Source organism: Anguilla rostrata, chromosome 2, assembly GCF_018555375.3.
Source record: "Anguilla rostrata isolate EN2019 chromosome 2, ASM1855537v3, whole genome shotgun sequence".
NCBI classification, from domain to species: domain Eukaryota; kingdom Metazoa; phylum Chordata; class Actinopteri; order Anguilliformes; family Anguillidae; genus Anguilla; species Anguilla rostrata.
Genome location: NC_057934.1, coordinates 58,004,154 through 58,023,213, shown reverse-complemented (window position 1 = coordinate 58,023,213; position 19,060 = coordinate 58,004,154). Strand labels below are relative to the sequence as shown.

Genomic DNA, 19,060 nt, shown 5'->3' with positions numbered 1-19,060 from the left:
CAACGTTCGAACAGGCAAGTACAGATAAATAATCAATGTTTTTTTTGTTTATTATACTTATTTAAAAATCGGGACACATTGGCTGCATAACTGCCGATCCCGATGGAGTCAAAAAAGTCAAATAATGGCCGATATATCGGCCAAACCAATATATCGGTCGGATTCTAATATGCATGCAAAATGTTTGTCTGATATTCATTTTTTGATCTCAAATTCAAATTCCTTAGGTATATGGCTGAAATAACACATTTCCAAATGAGTATTTATATATAGGCAAATTTCAAATTAAAATACTGGCCTGTACACCAGTTTATGAACTTGTTGAATAGCCTATGATAATACTCATAAGAAGAAGCCTGGAAACAAAGGAAAAACCAGCATGAAGTGTCTTAGTAATGTGCTGGGCCAGCACGAGCCAGCAGAACAGCTTCATTGCTCCTAGGCATAGATTCTTCAAGTCTCTGGAACTCTACTGGATGGGTGAAACACCAGTCTTCCAAAAGATATTCTCTCATTTGGTGTTTTGATGATGGTCATGGAGAGCACTTTCAGAGTGTCGGTCCAAAAGGTGTTCAGTAGGGTTGAGATCTAGTGACTGCGAAGGCCATAGCAATTGATTCACTTTGTTTTCATACTTATCAAATCATTCAGTGACCCCTCGTGCCCTGTGGATGGGCACCTTGTCATCCTGGAAGAGCCCGCTCTCATCTGGATAGAAATGTTTTATCATAGGTTAAAGGTGATCTCTCAAAATAACTTTGTATTGATTTGCCGTGACCCTTCCCTCAACGACATACGAAGGTGCATACCGTGGTCATTAGACAACTACAAAACACAGGTTCAATAAGGTAACAGGACAAGTGGACCCAACCATGCCAGGAAAATGCCCCCCATAGCAAAACAGAGCCACTCACTGACTGTAGGGTTCAATCATTTAGGCCTGTACTGTTCTCTTGGTGTACGCCACACATGTACTTGCCCACTGGTCGAGAATATGGTGAATGATGACTCATCTGACCATATCACTTTTTTCCACATCTGTGTAGACCAGTGCCTATGGTTTTTGCACCACTGAACTCTCAAATGTGTATTCGTCTTTGTAAGGAGGGGTTTATGCACTGCAACCCTACTTTAATGCCCCTCTTTATGTAGTTGTCTAAGGACTGTTCTTGCTGACACAGTCTGATCTCGTTGCGCATTGCCATTCTCTGTCACCTGTTTTTCCTTAAGTATTGCACTAATGCACAAGCATCACGGTCATCAAATGTGTGCTTTGAACCACAATTTCCGACCCTATTTAGTGATGTCTTTCCCATAGATGTAAATGCAGGTGCCACTTTAGTCAATGTTCCTATTGAAAAATACTAGCCAGTTGAGCAATTTTTGACTGAAGTTCCTGCCATCCGTGCCCCACGAATGAACCATCATCCAAAGTCACTTAGATGTTTTCCTCTTGCCATGTTGATCCAAAATCTAGGTCAACAGCATTTTTACACATGCCACAGAGCATGATAGGATGTTAATTGCTTAATCGTATCATGCCGTACACCTGCATGGAAGCATATGCATTCGATATGTTTCTCTACCATGATGTTTGGGATTTGGATTGATTGATTTGGCTCTCTACTCCACAAGTTTAGATTTTCAATCAAACAATTTCCATGTGGTTAAAGTGCAGATTCGTAGCTTTTTTTTAAAGGGTATTTTTTAATACATTTTGGCTTCAACATGTAGAAATTACAGCACCCCCCCCCCCCCCCACCCCTCCCATTTCAGGGTACCGTAATGTTTGGGTCATATAAATGCTATGTAAATGAAAGCCATTAGTAATTAGAAATTTGTTGCATATCCTTTGTATGCAATGATTGCTTTGTATGCAATGATTTAAGTTTGTGACTCATAGACGTCAGCGGATGCTAAGATGCTGTGATGCTCTGCCAGGCCTGTACTGCAGCCATCTTCAGCTCCTGCTTGTTTTGGAGGCTGTTGCCTTAAGTTCTCTCTTCAGCCTATGAAATGCCAATGAAAATGTCAATTAGATTCACATCATGTGACTGACTTGTCCAGTCAAGGATTTACCTGATATTGGCATTAAAAAACTCCTTCATTGCTTTAGCAGTATGTTTGGAATTAATTTTAAAAAATGGTGACCTTTGTTTTCATTCATGGCTACCCTGAGAGTTTCTGAGTTGTTTGACTAATTGATTCTGGAAGGCTAGGATCAAATCAAGTGTTATGGACACAGGTAAATGCACATATTGGATCTACTGACAAGTTTGTGCTTGGATAGTGTTTGTTCCCTTTTATGGAATCAAAAACAATGCATTCTGTGATGGGCACTGCCTGTTATCTAACAGGGAAAAACATAATTTGAAAACTTCAGTAAGATTTTTCTGTAAATTTTCCTGTTCTTTGAATTGAGAATTAATGAAACAATTTTGTTTTTGGTAGATCAATTGTGTTCATGTACCCCTTTCAGGGTGATGAGATCTGACTCGCCTGTTTCCAGTGCTCTGTCAATGCAGACCGACCGTTCCAATCCTTTAGATTTTCCAAATTTAAGGACTCAGCCCATGGAATCAAGGTGAGGTCACTGCACCTGGTCTACAGTGTGATGTGGCTAAGCTTGTGTAAGAATCAACTGAAGTTAAATTAAACTTTAAAATTATTAAACACCGTATTTTATGATTTATAAATGGCAATTTAAAGATTTATACCCTGTATACCCTGTATTCACAGGCGGTATAACATTTACTCTGTTAGTGGTCATCAAATAGAGAAATAACAGTCCAATGAATTGAGCATTGCCATTAGAACTGACTGACACTTTGACTCTTTGGCTTGAAGAATCCAAGCTTGCAGAATTGCTTTTTTTTGTACAAAATTCCCACAGAAGTCCATGCACAATTTCAACTCATAGGCCACTTGTATGCTTCCTCTGTTCATATATCAATAAATGCATTTTCTCTCTTCAGTGTCAGAGGCCAGACTGGCCTGGTAGAAACCCATCTCCACTCACAGTGCAGAAAGAGGTTTGGAGCTCTATCTTGGTCTAGACGAATACTCTGTGACATCTGCTGTGAGGGAAGGGCCAAAGCTGTTAAGGTCTGTCTGACTTGCTCTGCCTCCTACTGTGAATCTCACGTCAGACACCATTATACTGTAGAAGCATTGCAGAAACATAAACTAGAGGAAATCACTGAAGACTTGGACGGGAGGCACTGCCCGCAGGAAGAGAGGAAAAACCTTTCAGTCTCTATGGAAACAGAGCAGGGTGAGACACAGGTAAGAGGCCTCACTTATTCTCCTGAAGGTGTGTGCCTGTCCGGTAGTCACGCTTTCACCTGGCCTGTAGATTCTTCTGTTATGCACCCATTCACTCCTCTTTACCAGTCCTACCCATGTAACTGCAGCGTATAGTGTTTAATGTGATTCAGTGTGTTTCTGCATTTTCCCCACAGTCGCCAGTGGCAGATGCTCAATCTCTGCACAAAAATGGCCAGAAACAAGAAATGAGTAAGTACTGTCTGCCACTATTTAAAGAAAATGAACATTGGAAACACACTGGGCCTCATTCACCAATATCTTCCTAAGTTTTTTCTTAAATTTGTTCTTGAGAAAGGTCCTAAGAAAAGTCTACGTCAGATTCATGACGTATTCTTAAACCACAGAATTGTTTGCAACCGTGTTCTTATAATGATGAATCCCATTATCCTCGTAAACTGAAAGCGTATGCCAGTTGTTCCTAATTAGCATAGCATCCCCATAATAGGGCATGAGACTGCAGGGCCGTGTGCACACACAGAAATTGAAAAGAAAAGTTGAGAGAGAAGTCAAGAATGCCCAAACGAAAATCTAAAGACTGTGGAGCACCAAACTCCAAACATAAGAAAATCTCAGTAGTTCTGAAGTAGAGGTACTGCTGCAGGAAGTGAACAGCAAATGACCTGTCATATTTAGTAGCGTCAGTAGTGAATATAAAATAACACAAAAAAAAGATGCATGGGATGCTATTACTCATTCAGTGAACGCTGTATCCGGAGAAGTCACACAACTGATGAAGTAAAAAACAAATGTCAAATCTGAGGCAAAAAAAAATGCTGGTGAGAGTGGGCACAAGGGGTTACGCATGGCTGCTAGCTGTATGTGGAACTCCGGCACACACACCAACAAACTAAGAGCCACTGCGCTGCAAAACGTTTAATAAGTAAGTTTTGTGCGTCAACCATTATGTTTCTTCAAATCGATTCATATCATTGTGGATGGCCACAAGATAAAAAATGCCAATTCTGTTTGCAACATAGGACTTTGATTTCACTAACTAGTCGTTTCATTTACCACACATTATTGAAAAGTGATCGCTATATTCTGTAGTCGCCCCCACCGAGGCAGCGCACAACAGGCAGTGGGCTGAGAACTGACCATTCCCGGCTATCACTCAGGGAAACTCTCGCATCGAGGAGGAGACGTCAGGTGCGGGAGCTAGCGAGACAAAAGCCTGGTGTGGCAGCTGGATTTCTTTCAAACCCCCGCAACCTATACATCAAAATGAAGCTTAGAACCTGTAGTTTTAGCTGTATGTGTTAATTTCCTCCATTTAAAATCCGAACGCAGCATCATTGGAATTTAAGATTATTCCCTTCAACTGAAGGACATTTTTCTATATATCTTTACTGTAAATAGTTTCTATTTCCAATCCAAAATCAGACAGTTCATGAAACTTAGTTTAGCTAAAAATAAAAAAAATTAAAAAGGAGAGCGATGAAAAGTACAGTATGAGGATGTGGAAATATATTTCATAATTGTTTATATGCCAATATTGAATCAATTTGATGGTTTGAAGGCACAACAACTGCATTGCCAATGAATATTAGATTAGAAAATACAACGTTTGCCCGATTTAACGTGACTTCCTGTATAAACCACGCCCACTTCTTTCTTCTATCCAAATACAGATACAGATACAGATAATTTTGTTGGTTGAACAGATACAGATAATGACGTCTCTGCACACCCCTATTACCTAGTGAGCAAAACGCCCAAATCTAGACGTCTAGAGGGGTGGAAATCTTGGTTGAGATATATTTTGAAGTAAAACTGACAAGGTTACCTCAGATTAGCTCCATATTACCCGGATAAAGCCTGTCTATGTCCTAGTTGGCTAGGAAACTTTCACCTTTTCTCCAAATGTAGCCATGTTTTCACCTGACCATCTAGACATCTAGACATTGTGCATTGAAAAAAGTATATAGTTTTTCAGAAATTAAATGCTATTTTCTGATAACCCGAGCATGGTCATTCATGATTCTCTAAACCTGGTGTTTTAAACACTACAGTGTGCTTACAGTTCAGGTACCATACCTTTTCTTTTCAAATCAATTTGTTTTAACCATACAACAAGTGCTTACAAGTGCATATACACTATAGTATACCTATATTGCACCAAGTCCACATAACAACAAATGTGATCATTGCAAATGTTTTCTTAATTTCTATCACTTAATTTTTCATGGATAACCTTCTTTTCCTGTAAGGTTATGGTCAAGGTAATGCATTGTCTTCAAATAATTGATTTAGGCTATCATTTCTCACTTTTAATTCAGGTGTATAAGTAATTTAACTTTAAATTGTTTTGGGTAATTATGTGCTCAGTTTCATTTAACAAATGCTTGTTTCTGTTTTCCAGTGTGCGAACCAATGAAGGGGTCATGGATAAAAGACTTACTCATTTTTATAACTTTGGGGAGTGTCCTGGCCATGACACTCTTATTTATCGCTTTTACTCCAAAAGGTAATTATGAATTTGTACCATAGGTGTTTAGGAGAACAGGGCTGGATCAGTGTGATAAGCAAATGTAATTTGGGGGGAATTACAGTGTCTGACATTATGTACATATATCTAATCGAATATGAGAATGTCATATCAAAAATATCAAAGTAACACTTGTCGACAACACAGAATTGTGGACATTTGTTTCTCTATCCTTTTGGCTCTTTCGCTCTTGGGCATGTTATTTCACTCAGACACCAACTGAGAAAGGGAGCACACTTTTAAAACTTTGGGCTGATTTAGGGGCGACATAGCTCAGGACGTAAGAGTGGTGTTCTGGCAGTCAGAGGGTTGCCGGTTCGATCCCCGCCCTGGGCTTGTCAAAGTGTCCCTGAGCAAGACACCTAACCCCTAACTGCTCTGGTGAATGAGAGGCATCAATTGTAAAGCGCTATGGATAAAAGTGCTATATAAATACAGTCCATTTACCATTTAGGAAATGCAGCTCGGCTGTGTGTGCCCTCTTAACCAGTGGGCATGACCCTAGATTGTACCAATTCCTGACCTCCCAGACCAAGCCCTTGCACGGAGACAGTTAACTACAAATTCCATTTTACTGTAGATTACGTCATAAAGTCTAAAGCGAAACATGGGTCTCACTCTGTCTCTCTCTCTCTCGCTGTGTGAATTTCTTTTTAGCCCCCCCCCCCCCCCCCAATCAACAGATGAGGGGGAAAGCCCTGTTAAAGTCCCCCTGCAATAGTTTTATTTGCAATTTTAATGACATCCTAATTATCTGTGAAGTTTATTTGATTAAAAAAATGCGTAGAGAACAGGCCGTTGAAGTAACATATATTAATATTCATGATCTCACTACGTGATTGGTTGAGGACTGATTTCCCTGATTGGCCCTCAATGTTAACATACTACCTCTTTCTCACTGTTGCAACCATTGTCACGCAGTAGGGGATTGCTTGTAACAGGTATTTTTTAAACATGCTTGTAATATTAGCTAAATCCAAGCCCTGTTCTATCCAGTTTGCGCTCTGACAACAGGTTAGTTAGTTGTGTGACCACAAGACTTACAAAACAGTCTAAGTTATAGCACAGACAGGCACCCTGGCTAGAGAAATGCAATTCATTAGTAAACTTGATTTGGTAAGGAACTGTTTATGTTGACTAACTTTAGTCCACTGTACTCAGAAATTGTACACTGCAGTGCAAGTGGTCGGCTATTCATTTAACAAAATAATAGCAAGTTCCTACTTTATAAAGTAGGCCTCTTGATGTCCAGCAAACAAAAAATATAAGGAAAGGCGTAAAATAGAATGAAACCCTCAACAAAAGACCACTAATACGGTGTACTACTGAACATATTGGCTGTAACATATAGCCGTAACATGAATAACATGAATAACACAGCCTATATGCCATTAACTTACTAAATACCTAAACATTTTTGTTAAGGAATATGGGCACAGTCTGTGTGCTGTGGGGTCGATCTGGTGAATGTGAGACTGGCAGCTGTTGTTCTGACCATTGTTCTGGGAAAATAACGTTTTACTAATGCTGCCAGTCGAGGGAACCGTGACTCATCAACTTTCCACCAGTTGAGGGGATTTGTGTTTAACGACAGAGAAATGTTTCACTAAAGTAAAATCTAATCGCCAATGCTAAGCTATCCATTGAAATGGTTTATAGAAATTAAACAGTCAATTAACTGTTAACATTCCTATCACACACATACTCTATTAAATATACAACATTCAACACAAAACATAATCAACATAAAATTGCTGGTGGCATTATTATGTATAAGATTAACAAAGTGCACAACATTTCTTAAAATATAATAATAATGTGGGAATTTTTAAACAAAAAAGATGGTATTTAAGATAAAGATAACAAACAACAGAGTTGGGAGCTCCTTTTTATAATTCAATAAAAACAACCGAAAGAGGCACAAGTACAGTCTTCAAAAATAATAAGTCCAATACATAAGTTTATATCGTTTTCAGAGTCAAAGAACTGTTGTTCCAGCTGATGAGTTTCATTTAATCACCATATGCAAAACTTTCATTTATTGGCCAATTATAAGTTAGGATCAGGGATTCCATACCAAGACTGAGCATGTGGGCCTTGAGGTTATCCCCTAATGCACTTGATTTATTTATTGAATGCACACCCAGAGTCTATCTCCTCTTGCTTACATTCCAACAGTCGCATGGTATGGGGTGAAACAGCGTACAATTAGATACATAGGCTATTAAAAGTAAACATTTAGCACTTAGTGAAATATATTTATCCAGTTACCATAAGGTTTATATGACACTGGATATAATTGCTTATCTGTAATACTTTCTGTAAGTCAACTTTTCAATCATAACCCAGCAATAATAATAATAATAATAATAATAATGATAATAATAGTGAGAGCAACTGAGAGAGGAAGGGAAAGAATGAAGAGAAGAGATCACTTATGATTACATGACTGGTTGTTGTTGAGAAACTGTTTCAGTTTGTATTTAAAATGGTTCCAGTTTGGGTCCATTTTGAAGTGTGTAGGTATTAACCTCTGTACAGAGAACGCTGTCTGTCCAAAAGAGGTTTTGCAATAAGGCACTTTACAGTTCTTCTTGACCGTGCCACTTGATGCAAAATGATTAATTGATTACTCATTCAATGTAATTGTCATTCAATGTCCTTTGCGATGTCCTTGGTCCCTGCACATTTTCCACTGTGGTCTGAAGACGCATCTGTTCAGACTGTCCCTGGACAAACTATCGCTGCTCTGCAGGGCACTCCCAATCTGGGATCACTCTTATCACTTGTATCCCTTTATCTTGTTCCCATAGCACTTCTATGTTGATCTTATATCTTCATCCAGCACTAGTATCATTATATTGATGTTGCAGCTCTAGCATAACTTGTTGTCATAGTTTGACTTATCATATCAACTTTCTGACCTAGCCTATGCTTTCTGTGTGAACTGGACTTGATGTCCATGGCTATGGACAACTGTTACATAATGAGTATTGTACCTTATTAGACCTGAGTTTTGTGGTTGTTCCAGTGACCTTTGTTATGCACTTATTTTATGTTAGTTTGGATAAAAGCGTCTGCCAAATAAATGTAATGTAAATTTTAAGGTAAAACACATACTTGGACATTTGCAGTCTGCTGTCGAATAGATGGAACTGTGCCTGGTTTTATTAGTAACTTGGAGGCAAATCCATCTCATTTGAATATTGCTTATTCATTTAAAATATTGGATGGATGTGTAGGGAGCCGGTGAAATGATTACAGTCTAAAACTGAACAGCTATCAGCCTTCTTGATAGACATTCCATCATTGTTTAAAGGGGGTGGTCCCCACTTCCAGGGGTGGGGATATTACATTAGCAGGTAAAAGATGTTTGGTTGACTCAAGAAAAGTTGATTTTTTACATAGAAAAAACTTTAGGTTACTATCGTAACCCCGGTTCTCTGAAACATGGAGTGGAGAGATCCACCTATGGGGAATGACATCCGGTGATGACTCCTCCGAAGCATCCAATTGCCCCAAGTCTGGCTCTGACAGACAGTAGCGCGTCCAATGCTACAGGAGGCATCTCCTGTAAGAGCATATAGGACGATGTAGCGCTACTACTCATCAGTGAACATATTGACTTCTCGTGCGCGGCAAGCAGGGCAGTCTTGGCGGATCTCTCCACTCAATGTTTCAGAGAACCGGGGTTACGATAGTAACCTAAAGTTCTCTTTCATCATCTCGTTTCAAGATCCACCTATGGGGAGATATGGACAACTCCCAGATTGCCTTATGCTCACAGCTGAGAAACTGTCAGACCAGCAAGGGCAGCCTCCCGCTTGAGGGGAGGGCTTGTCTTGCACATCCCATGTAAGGAAGTACTAAACACAAAGCAGGTGAGGAGAGATGCATGAGCTCACACAGAGCTCACCCCCAGAATTGCATGGGCTACCGGAGGGAGTCCTGGTGACGTCCAGGCAGTAGAACCTAGCAAAGGTATGTGGAGAAGCCCAGCCTGCAGCTGAACAAATCTCCTGCAAGGAGACCGCACGGAATAGGGCCCACGATGCAGCTATGCCCCTCGTAGAATGAGCCCTTGGGGGGTGTTATCATTTGAGTCATATGCCATAGCAATAGCTTCCACAATCCAGTGAGACAGCCGCTGCTTAGAGATGGCTTTCCCTTTGCAGGGCGGGCCCCAGGCGACAAAGAGCTGCACACTCTTTCTGAAAGCCTTAGTCCTTGTCATATACGTGTGGAGAACACGCACAGGACATAGTATATGCAGCCTTTGATCCTCTTGAGAGGAGTAAGGCGGTGGGTGAAAAGCAGCAAGCTCCAACACCGCACACGTGAAAGCTGGGAAGCTTTTAGGCATGAAGGCTGGATTGGGCTTAAGAGAAACCCTATCCATATTAGGAGAGAACATTGCGCACGAGGGATGCACTGAGAGCGCATGGAGCTCATTGACTCGCTTAGCCGAAGCTAGAGTGAGCAGCAGCTGCTGTCTTGAGAGACAGCAATTTTAAGTCTATCTCTTTTATAGGCTCGAATGACCGTAGAGACAGAGCCTCCAGCACCAGTGATAATTCCCAAGAAGGGATGTGCTTTTTAGCAACAGGCAGAGAACGGCGAGCCCCCTTCATAAACCTGCGAATGAGAGGGTGTTGCCCCACTGCACATGCATGTCTTTGAAACCAACATGACAAGCAGTGATAGCTGCCAGGTAGACCTTAATGGTTGAGAAGGATTTCCCTTTATCCATAAGGTTCTGTAAAAAGCACTGCACGTCAGTAACAGAGCACTGGTAAGGCGCTGACTGACGAGAGGCACACCATCCTTCAAATACCTGCCACTTATTTTCATAGAGTGACCTGACAGAGGGCGCTCTCGCGCATTGGATGGTAGCAGCTACACGAGAGGGGACCCCTAACACAATAAGGTTATACCTCACACGGGCCAAGTCCAAAGAGCTATTTGCTCCGGGCAGGGATGGTGTATTTCCCCGTTCACCTGAGACAGTAGGTCCGTGCGTAACGGGAGTGTGCATGGCTGTGCATAAAGGAGAGGGATAATCTCTGCCAGCCATGGCGATTTCGGCCACCTGGGTGCTATCAGGATCAGTGTCAAGCTCTGTTCTCACTCTGGCTAGAGTGGGAGAGATGAGAGCGAGGGGCGCATTCTGGTCCCGTAGCGAGAAATACATAGGACAGTGGGCGTTTTTGTGCGAGACAAAGAGATCTACGAGCCGCACGGCCGAATCTCTGCCACAGCATTTCCACAATCTTGGGATGCAACCGCCATCTCCCGAAAAGTGGGTTTCCCCTTGACAACAGATCCGTGACCGTGTTCAGAATGCCTGGAACATGGGTCGATCATATCAACAGAAGGTGACGGCTGCTCCAAACCAGCAGTCTGTGGACTAGACAGTGGAGCTGGAGGTAGCACATGCCACCCTGCCAATTGACATGCAACCGCAGTCGTGTTGTTGCAGCGGATTAGCACACGATGTTCCCTTAGACGGGGGAGAAAATATCGACACAGAGTTTAGGTCCAGTCCCAAGAACGTTACATTTGGGATGGAGAGAGATTGCTCTTGGGGAGGTTCACTCTGAAACCAAGAGACGATAGATGTGTGGAAACCAGAGACTGTTAAAAATATGGACAAAGCTACTGTGACGTCACCCATTGCCTCTCCGTGGGTCTGTAAAACACGTTTTGAAGCTCAATGGCGGGTGCGGCCATGTTCTCGATTTGGAGCCAAAACCATAGAGTTAAGCGGTCTTGTGATTTTTACAATGTGATTAACATTCCGGTGCAGAAAAGCCCATCAACCTGAACGAACGATTGCAGAACGAACTGACTGTCTGCCGTTATGTTTTGAAATATATGATCAAATGTTTACGGAGTTTAATTTCCATCCGTGACTGTACTGTGTCATGTAATCACGTTATATGTATGACATTAATAATACAATTATGTTCAGTTATCTTCAATTTATGTTTCTCAGCAAAACGGATATGCTTAGCTAGCATATCAGCTTGCCAGTGAGCTAGGTAAGCTATCCGTGGTTAGCTCACGCATTAGCAATATGAACTACAGGGGAAGAACATCGACTGCACTGATGGTCAATCAATCAGAGATGTGTAGACTACTAGTGATTTGACTAGGCTAATTTTCATATAACTGTCTGGTAGACCTGCTGTTAACCAAGCAAGTTATCGTCGTAGGTTTTTGCCAGTCAGTTAATGAGCCATTAACTGCTACTAGTCCATCGCCGTTTGTGGTGTTTACTTGCTGGGTGACACTAGCTGACCGATCGTTCGCAAGTCACTTTTTACCGAATAAAAATTAACACTGTCAGTAGATTAACAAATCTACCAAGTATTTTAATAACTGATCTACAGGCGTGTAAATATGACAACGCACTTTGAAGAGCAAGTTTTCCACATGTTGCATAAAGACAAAAATAATGTACATTGAATTTCTAATTATTATTATTTTCTTGCTAGCTTCTAGCTTTGTCACATTCGTGCAGCCTAGCCCAGGTAGACATTTACGGAATGTACACGACTGACAAGCTGTCAAACACGTTTGACAGATGGAATATTTGCCGGTTAGGGTTAGCTAGCTAGTCAAATGGCTTGGTAGCCGAAGTTGCGAACTGTTTTAGCATAGGCTACTGGACTACCACATATAGCAAATAAGCGTTAGCTGATTACGCTTTCTGCCAACTAATTATTTGGTTAAGTGGGCTAAAGGAAATAGTAAAAATGACTCGGCTACCGCAAAACTTCAGAGGAGGATTATTTTATGGTCGTCTAGTGCAGCTGTAAATAGCACACGCTATAATGAAACCACTACAAAATGGGATGCCTGCATTTTCTGACTTCGCACAGGTGGACCGTGGTCGGAGCCGCAATGTCAAGGCTAAGAGACGCCACCTCCCACCCCAGTGACCACAGATTGTAGCCCCTACTGTAGCTCAGTCCTCCGCAGTAATCCCGAAGTGACGCAAGCTGTACCTCATTGGTCCAGAACAAATATTGGCACTGTGCCCAAATGACACAATAAATCATGAAATCGACCCATGGACAGTCATAAGACAAATAAAATACACCTATTATGACTATTTGTTCTTGTGAGAAAAAATTATTGACTTTGTATTTTGATCGCATTTGTACCGTAGACTTATTTGGAAACCGGATATGAAAACACCTATACTGGAGCCATCCGTAGTGGCGCTAGTGAGCAACCAGGAACTACAACACCAGGAAATGAGCTTCAAAAACAAAGTCTGGTTTTGGCCGCTTGGTGGAAACTAACTGTGTGGCCTACACAGCTCTGAATTTCGAATTGGCGATGATGAGCCAGTCATCGATATCAGTCAGAATTCTGACTCCCGTTAGTCTCAATGGAGCCAGACCCACCTCTACACAAAGACAGAACACCTGTGGGCTTAGGGAGAGGCCGAAGGGTAGAACTGTGTATTCGTAGCAAACACTGCGGCAAAGCGGATAAATTTATACGTGAAAAAAGGCTTTCAGATCGATTGATGTGAACCAATGATTCTGACCTTTTGAACGTATAAGAGTGCTGTACATTAACATTTTGAAGTTGTATTGCCTTTGTTCAGCACCCTGAGATCCAAGATCCAAGGAGCCGTCCTTCTTTAGAACCAGGAAATAGTGTTGGGCTTGATCTCGCGGAACCACACGGATCTCCCCTTTGTGTAAGAGAGAAGAGATTTCCTCCTCTAAAACATGGGCCATACTATCTATGGTTAGAGAGTAAATGACTCTGCTGAAACGTGGTGGTTTCACTCTGTGCTGGAGTCTGTAACCTTTGGCAGTTGTGCTCAGGACCCATTCTGGGGCTGACGCAGCCTGCCAAGCTACGATGTGGCTCATGAGTGCCCTTATCATCGCACCGCTGCTGCATGAGAGTCAGCACAGGGCTAAAAAGAGGCTGGCCTGGCTCAACTGGGGCACTTGCGATGCTCCTCTTCTCACTGTCGGGCAGACCAAAGAGATTAAGCCACAGGGCCCGCTCACCTTCTCGAGCTGTTTCCTTATCTCGTCAATCAGCTCGGCTTGGTAAACCGAGAGTAGAGAGAAGACATTGAGGGCTCGAATAGCGAGGGCTGAGGACCTGTAGGAAGCCTGGTGAATGGAGGCTGTGAAGAGGTCCATCTTATTTGGTAGGGTGGGCTTTGGTGGCGCCAAAAGCCCTCCCTGCGTGGGGTTTAGGTGTTGAGCTATGGAGGGTTCGACAGCCGGGGCTTCCCCCATGGCATAGGCAGCCATGTCTCTGACTTCTAGGCTGGAAAAGCCATGCTCGAAGTCAAGGGGGTCCTTCCAATGGTGCCTCGAGTTTAGCACAGGCAGGAAGGACTGGGGAAAGCTGTTTCCAAGGGCCTGAGGGAAGGTCTTTCCCGTCGTAAACATCCCGCTCCTCATCGGCGGGGTTCTGGAGAGCTGGCCATTTGATGTGGAGACAGGCAGCGGCCTGTTCGCACACCTCCAGAAGCACAGCGTGGGGTTGGGCGTTAACCATCCCCATAGCCAGTGCTAACTGGGCGGAAGTAATGGCGTCCTCCTCGCCTGAGTCATTACACGCAACTAGCGCGTCGTCGTGCTCTGACTCAGGCACCTCTCCCTCCAGTATAGGGGTACCGGAGAGAGGGAGGGGAAGGCCCAACATGTCTGGGTCGGATTGGTCAGCCCAGCTCAGGGTCGGAGGGCCTTGCGGGGGCCGAGGGGCCGTAGTGCTGTCTACCTCTTTATCAGAGTCCACCTGACCGAGGTCATTGCCATGGGTAGCAGCGACTCTCAGTCTCCGCCTCCGCAGCCTCCTGGGCAAAGCCAGGTAGTGGCTGTGACTCTCTGGAGTGTCAAGGGCATCCTGGGCATGTTGAAAACCCAAGCACATGACACAGAGAGGATGGGTATCTTTGGTGACGATGAGAGCACCGCAAGCGGCCGGGCAGGCTCGCGAGCATAGCTCTTCTGAGAATTTGAGAGAGACAGGCTTAGAAAGAGCCATGTAGCGGGGATCTAGCAGGCTGGCTAAGTGAAAAAAAGCAGCATGGGTGGCTGGCTTTAAGCACTAATAGGCTAGCGTGGTTAGCTAGCAGTCCTGTTTGGCGTTAGCGCAAGTAGGGAGGTGTATGGAAAGCATGGGCTGCCCGAAGCTAGCGAGCTTTATAGCACTGACCGAACTCTCGAACCTTTCACGTCCGACGGAGGCCGAACCGAGGATATGTCCTCCTGCGGACAGGTAAGTGATAAGGTTCTTGTGAAATGCAAGGTCGAGGCTGTGAGCTCAGTTTGGATGATCGCGAGAAGCGAATGTAAACTGATGAGTAGTAGCGCTGCAGCGTCCTATATGCTCTTACAGGAGGGCGGTGCCTCCTGTAGCATTGGACGTGCTACTGTCTGTCAGAGCCAGAGCCAGAGCCAGTGCAATTGGATGCTTCTGAGGAGTCATGACCGGATGTCATTCCCCATAGGTGGATCTTGAAACGAGATGATGACAGAGAACCCCAGTGTTCAGATTTGAGATTTTCAATGTCAGCTACACCCAAAACATGTTATCAAACAAATTCACAAGTGTTACAGTACACTACAACTTATGCAAAACATTGAAATGTATGAATTTTACACGTTTTTAACTGAGTCCTTTAACTGTAGTGATGCCAGTTAAGTGCTGGAAAAGAGAAGCCATAGAACTTCAAATGAATAGCCCTTTTTTCTCAATGGGAATTTCTTCCATCTATCTCTATTTCTTATTTCACAATAATAGTCATGATCTTTTGGGCTATTTTAATCTCAGTTATGAGATGTGATGAATGACTCCTGCTGTGTAATGACTGTTTTTCCACAGAGTCTGGAAGGAGACCTGTGCCTTATGGTCTGAGGATTGTGCTGGTGGGCAGGAGTGGAGCAGGAAAGAGTGCAACTGGAAACACCATCCTGGGGAGAGAGGTGTTTAAAGAGGGGTTTTCCCCTGTGGCAGTGACCTCAAAGTGTGAGACACATAGTGGACAGGTGGCAGGGAGGAATGTTACTGTGATAGACACACCTGGGATCTTTGGCATATATCTTTCTAATGATGAAATCAAGCATGAAATGGTAGAAAGCATCAACAACTTGTTTTTGGTAGTGATCAGACTGGGGAGGTTCACGGTGGAAGAGAGGGACACTCCGAAATGGATGCAGGAGAATTTTGGAGGAGGTGCTTTGCAGTACTCAATGGTGCTCTTCACTGGAGGAGATGAGCTGACTACACCAGTGGAGGAGTTTCTGAGAAAAAGCAGCGATCTTCAGGAAGTCGTCAACCTCTGTGGTGGCGGATATCACGTCTTCAACAACAAAGAGAAGAACAACCGCACTCAGGTTACAGAGCTGCTGGAGAAGATTGAAGCAGTGCTGCTCAAAATGACAGGATACCATCATGCCACTATGATGATCCAACAGGCTGAAAGAAAGATACAAGCAGAGGAGGAGAGAAAGAGAGAGGAGTCTGAGAGAAAGATCGGAGCCAAGGAGGAGAAAAAGAGGGAGGAAGCCGAGAAAAAGATCAGGGAAGAGAAGAAGAGGCTGAGGAAGTTTGAGACAAAGATCAGAGCAGAGGAAGAGAGAAAGTGGGAGGAGTCTGTGAGGAAGATCAGAGCAGAGGAAGAGAAAAAGAGGGAAGAGTCTGAGAGAAAGATCAGAGCAGAGGAAGAGAGAAAGAGGGAGGAGTCTGTGAGGAAGATCAGAGCAGAGGAAGAGAAAAAGAGGGAGGAGTCTGAGAGAAAGATCAGAGCAGAGGAAGAGAGAAAGAGAGAAGAGTCTGAGAGAGAGATCAGAGCAGAGGAAGAGAGAAAGAGGGAGGTGACTGAGATAGAGATCAGAGCAGAGGAGGAGAGAAAGAGAGAGGAGTCTGAGAGAGAGATCAGAGCAGAGGAAGAGAGAAAGAGAGAGGAGTCTGAGAGAGAGATCAGAGCAGAGGAAGAGAGAAAGAGGGAGGAGACTGAGATAGAGATCAGAGCAGAGGAAGAGAGAAAGAGAGAGGAGATGAGTAATTCAGCTGAATTTAAAGTGGTACTTACTGCAGTATTTATTTCTTTAGCGATAACATGGGTAATTGCAGAACGCAAAATCAAAAATAGAGTAGCAGAGGAAGAGAGAAAGAGGGAGGAGGCTGTGAAGAAGATCAAAGCAGAGGTAAATACAACGTTGGAGGAGCATGAGAAAAAGTTGAAAGACATGGAGGTGATTTTGAGCTCATATCAAGCAAAAGACAAACCGCAGAAAAAATGGTATCATTTTTAAATTCCCAGTTCTGAGTACTAAATAATAATTAATATTGTAGTCTTGCCCCCTTGTACACACAGGTAGTCAAGAGAAAAACAGCACTTTGTTAAACAAGGGACAAGTAAATGCAGAGCAGAGGCTCCAGGGAGGTTTTTTCATCTCTTGTTTAATCACATGCAATCCCAGCATTCAAAAGGTCACATACATACATGCTAGACAGGCTTGATTTCCTATAATTATGGCTAGCATGGCTGCAAGATGAGATCACAGTAACTGAAAGAGGGGTGATTGTTGGGGTGTTGATGGTTGAAAGGTCGTGATTGTTGGGGTTTTAATGGCAAATATCACCTGGGATTGAGAGCAGCCAGTGTTATCAAGACAGTGGAGGCTATACACCAAATAAATTGACTTTACATCGGGTGAATTGGCTTTTTTGTTCAATGCCTGTAGAGTTCACTGTCCTTGAGCAAACAGCAGAGGTCAGCATTGGACTTGAAAGGAGCAGCAAGCTGGCTCTGAATTTCAAGCTGGGATAAAACAGCTCTCGCAGTTAAAAACCTGAGTGTGTGTGTATGCTCAAGCCATGCATGTGCGCATGCAAGCAAACACAAGTGTGCATGCTTGTGCATGCAGCTCCTGGCTGCAGATGCAAGAACTCACAGATCATGGACCGTCAGCATTATTGCACCTTTCTGCGGAACTGATCCTTCCCCGGGCTGCACGGTGGTGCAGTGGGCAGCACTGTCACTTCACAGCAAGAAGGTCCTGGGGTCTTTCTGTCTGGAGTTTGTATGTTCTCACCGTGTCTGTGTGGGTTTGCTCCGGTTTTCAGGTTTGCTCCCACAGCTCAAAGACATGCAGGTAGGCTAATTGGAGACTCTAAATTGCCCATAGGTATGAGTGCGTGAGCGAATGGTGAGTGAGTGGCGTGTGTGTCCTGCGATAGATTCCCGGCATGTCCACGGTGTATTCCTGCCTCTTACCCAATGCACACTAGGATAGGCTCCAACCAACCACCCCCCCTCCCCCCGCGAACCTACCCAGGATACGCAGGTATATGTATACAAATTACCCATAGGTATGAGTGTGTGAATGGTGTATGTGTAGCCCTGTGATAGATTAGTGGCCTGTCCAGGGTTTATTCCTGTCTCTCGCCCAATGCACGCTGGGATAGGCTCCCGCACCCCCCGCGACCCTGCTCAGGATAATCGGGTATAGATAATAGATGGATGGATGGTACTTTTAGCCACTGTGGTTCCTAGGCTATAATGTGGGACCTATGACCTATATATCAAGGGCCTAGGAAATGTTTTAAAGGTGTAGAATTTGTAGTACCATTCTCACTGTCTCTGCCCCTTTTCTCTTTCTATCTCTCCTCTCTCTCTGTCACTCTCTCTCTCACTGTCGTACCTGTGTCCCCCCTCTTTCCCCCCCATTCCTCTCCGTTTCTCTCTCTGCCTCCCCCCCTCTGTACGGTGGTACAGACACACACTGTAAATACAGTAGTCTCACATAAGTATGTAGAATAGCCATGGGTCACAGTGGGTCAGCACACAGACATCATTCAGGCACATGCTGATCTCCCAGAATTCCTGGTGTGGGAGTCTGCCGGATCTACAGGTGGAAGGCGGTTTGGGGAGATGGGTGGGCTGGGGGGGGGGGGATCTCCCTACTGCAGTTTCCCATCGTGCTGAGCAGGTCTTTGTACCTGATGAGCAATGCATAACTGTCAACTTGTCAATGCACACATACTGTATGCTGTACTTCATTAAACCTAGCACAGACTTGCTTAGATTTGTGTCATAATCATAAATCGCATAGCTTGGCTATGTTGCAAATTGCAATTAATTGCATAGCAAGCATTGCATGAGATCACATAAATCTGGTTTTACTCAGAACCAAAGCACACCCATATACACATGCACATACAGATGGGTGACAAATTAAAGGAAAACCCAACATA

At 43.6% G+C, this 19,060-nt stretch overlaps 1 protein-coding gene across 9 annotated transcripts in view; it reads left to right on the top strand.

The window, feature by feature from the left end:
* Positions 1-17,517, top strand: part of LOC135249261 (LIM domain only protein 7-like) — a 78,879-nt gene extending 61,362 nt beyond the window's left edge. For 6 of the 9 annotated variants that reach the window (XM_064324706.1, XM_064324709.1, XM_064324708.1 and 3 more), the window contains 5 exons: positions 2,480-2,584; positions 2,976-3,285; positions 3,462-3,516; positions 5,687-5,791; positions 15,683-17,517. In XM_064324706.1, the coding sequence (XP_064180776.1) occupies positions 2,480-2,584; positions 2,976-3,285; positions 3,462-3,516; positions 5,687-5,791; positions 15,683-17,115 (2,008 nt within the window). In that variant the 3' untranslated portion in view covers positions 17,116-17,517. Of the gene's footprint in view, positions 1-2,451; positions 2,585-2,975; positions 3,286-3,461; positions 3,517-5,686; positions 5,792-15,682 lie in introns of all 9 variants that reach the window. The other 3 variants (XM_064324713.1, XM_064324714.1, XM_064324707.1) reach the window with 2 other exon arrangements.
* Positions 17,518-19,060: the final 1,543 nt, after the last annotated feature.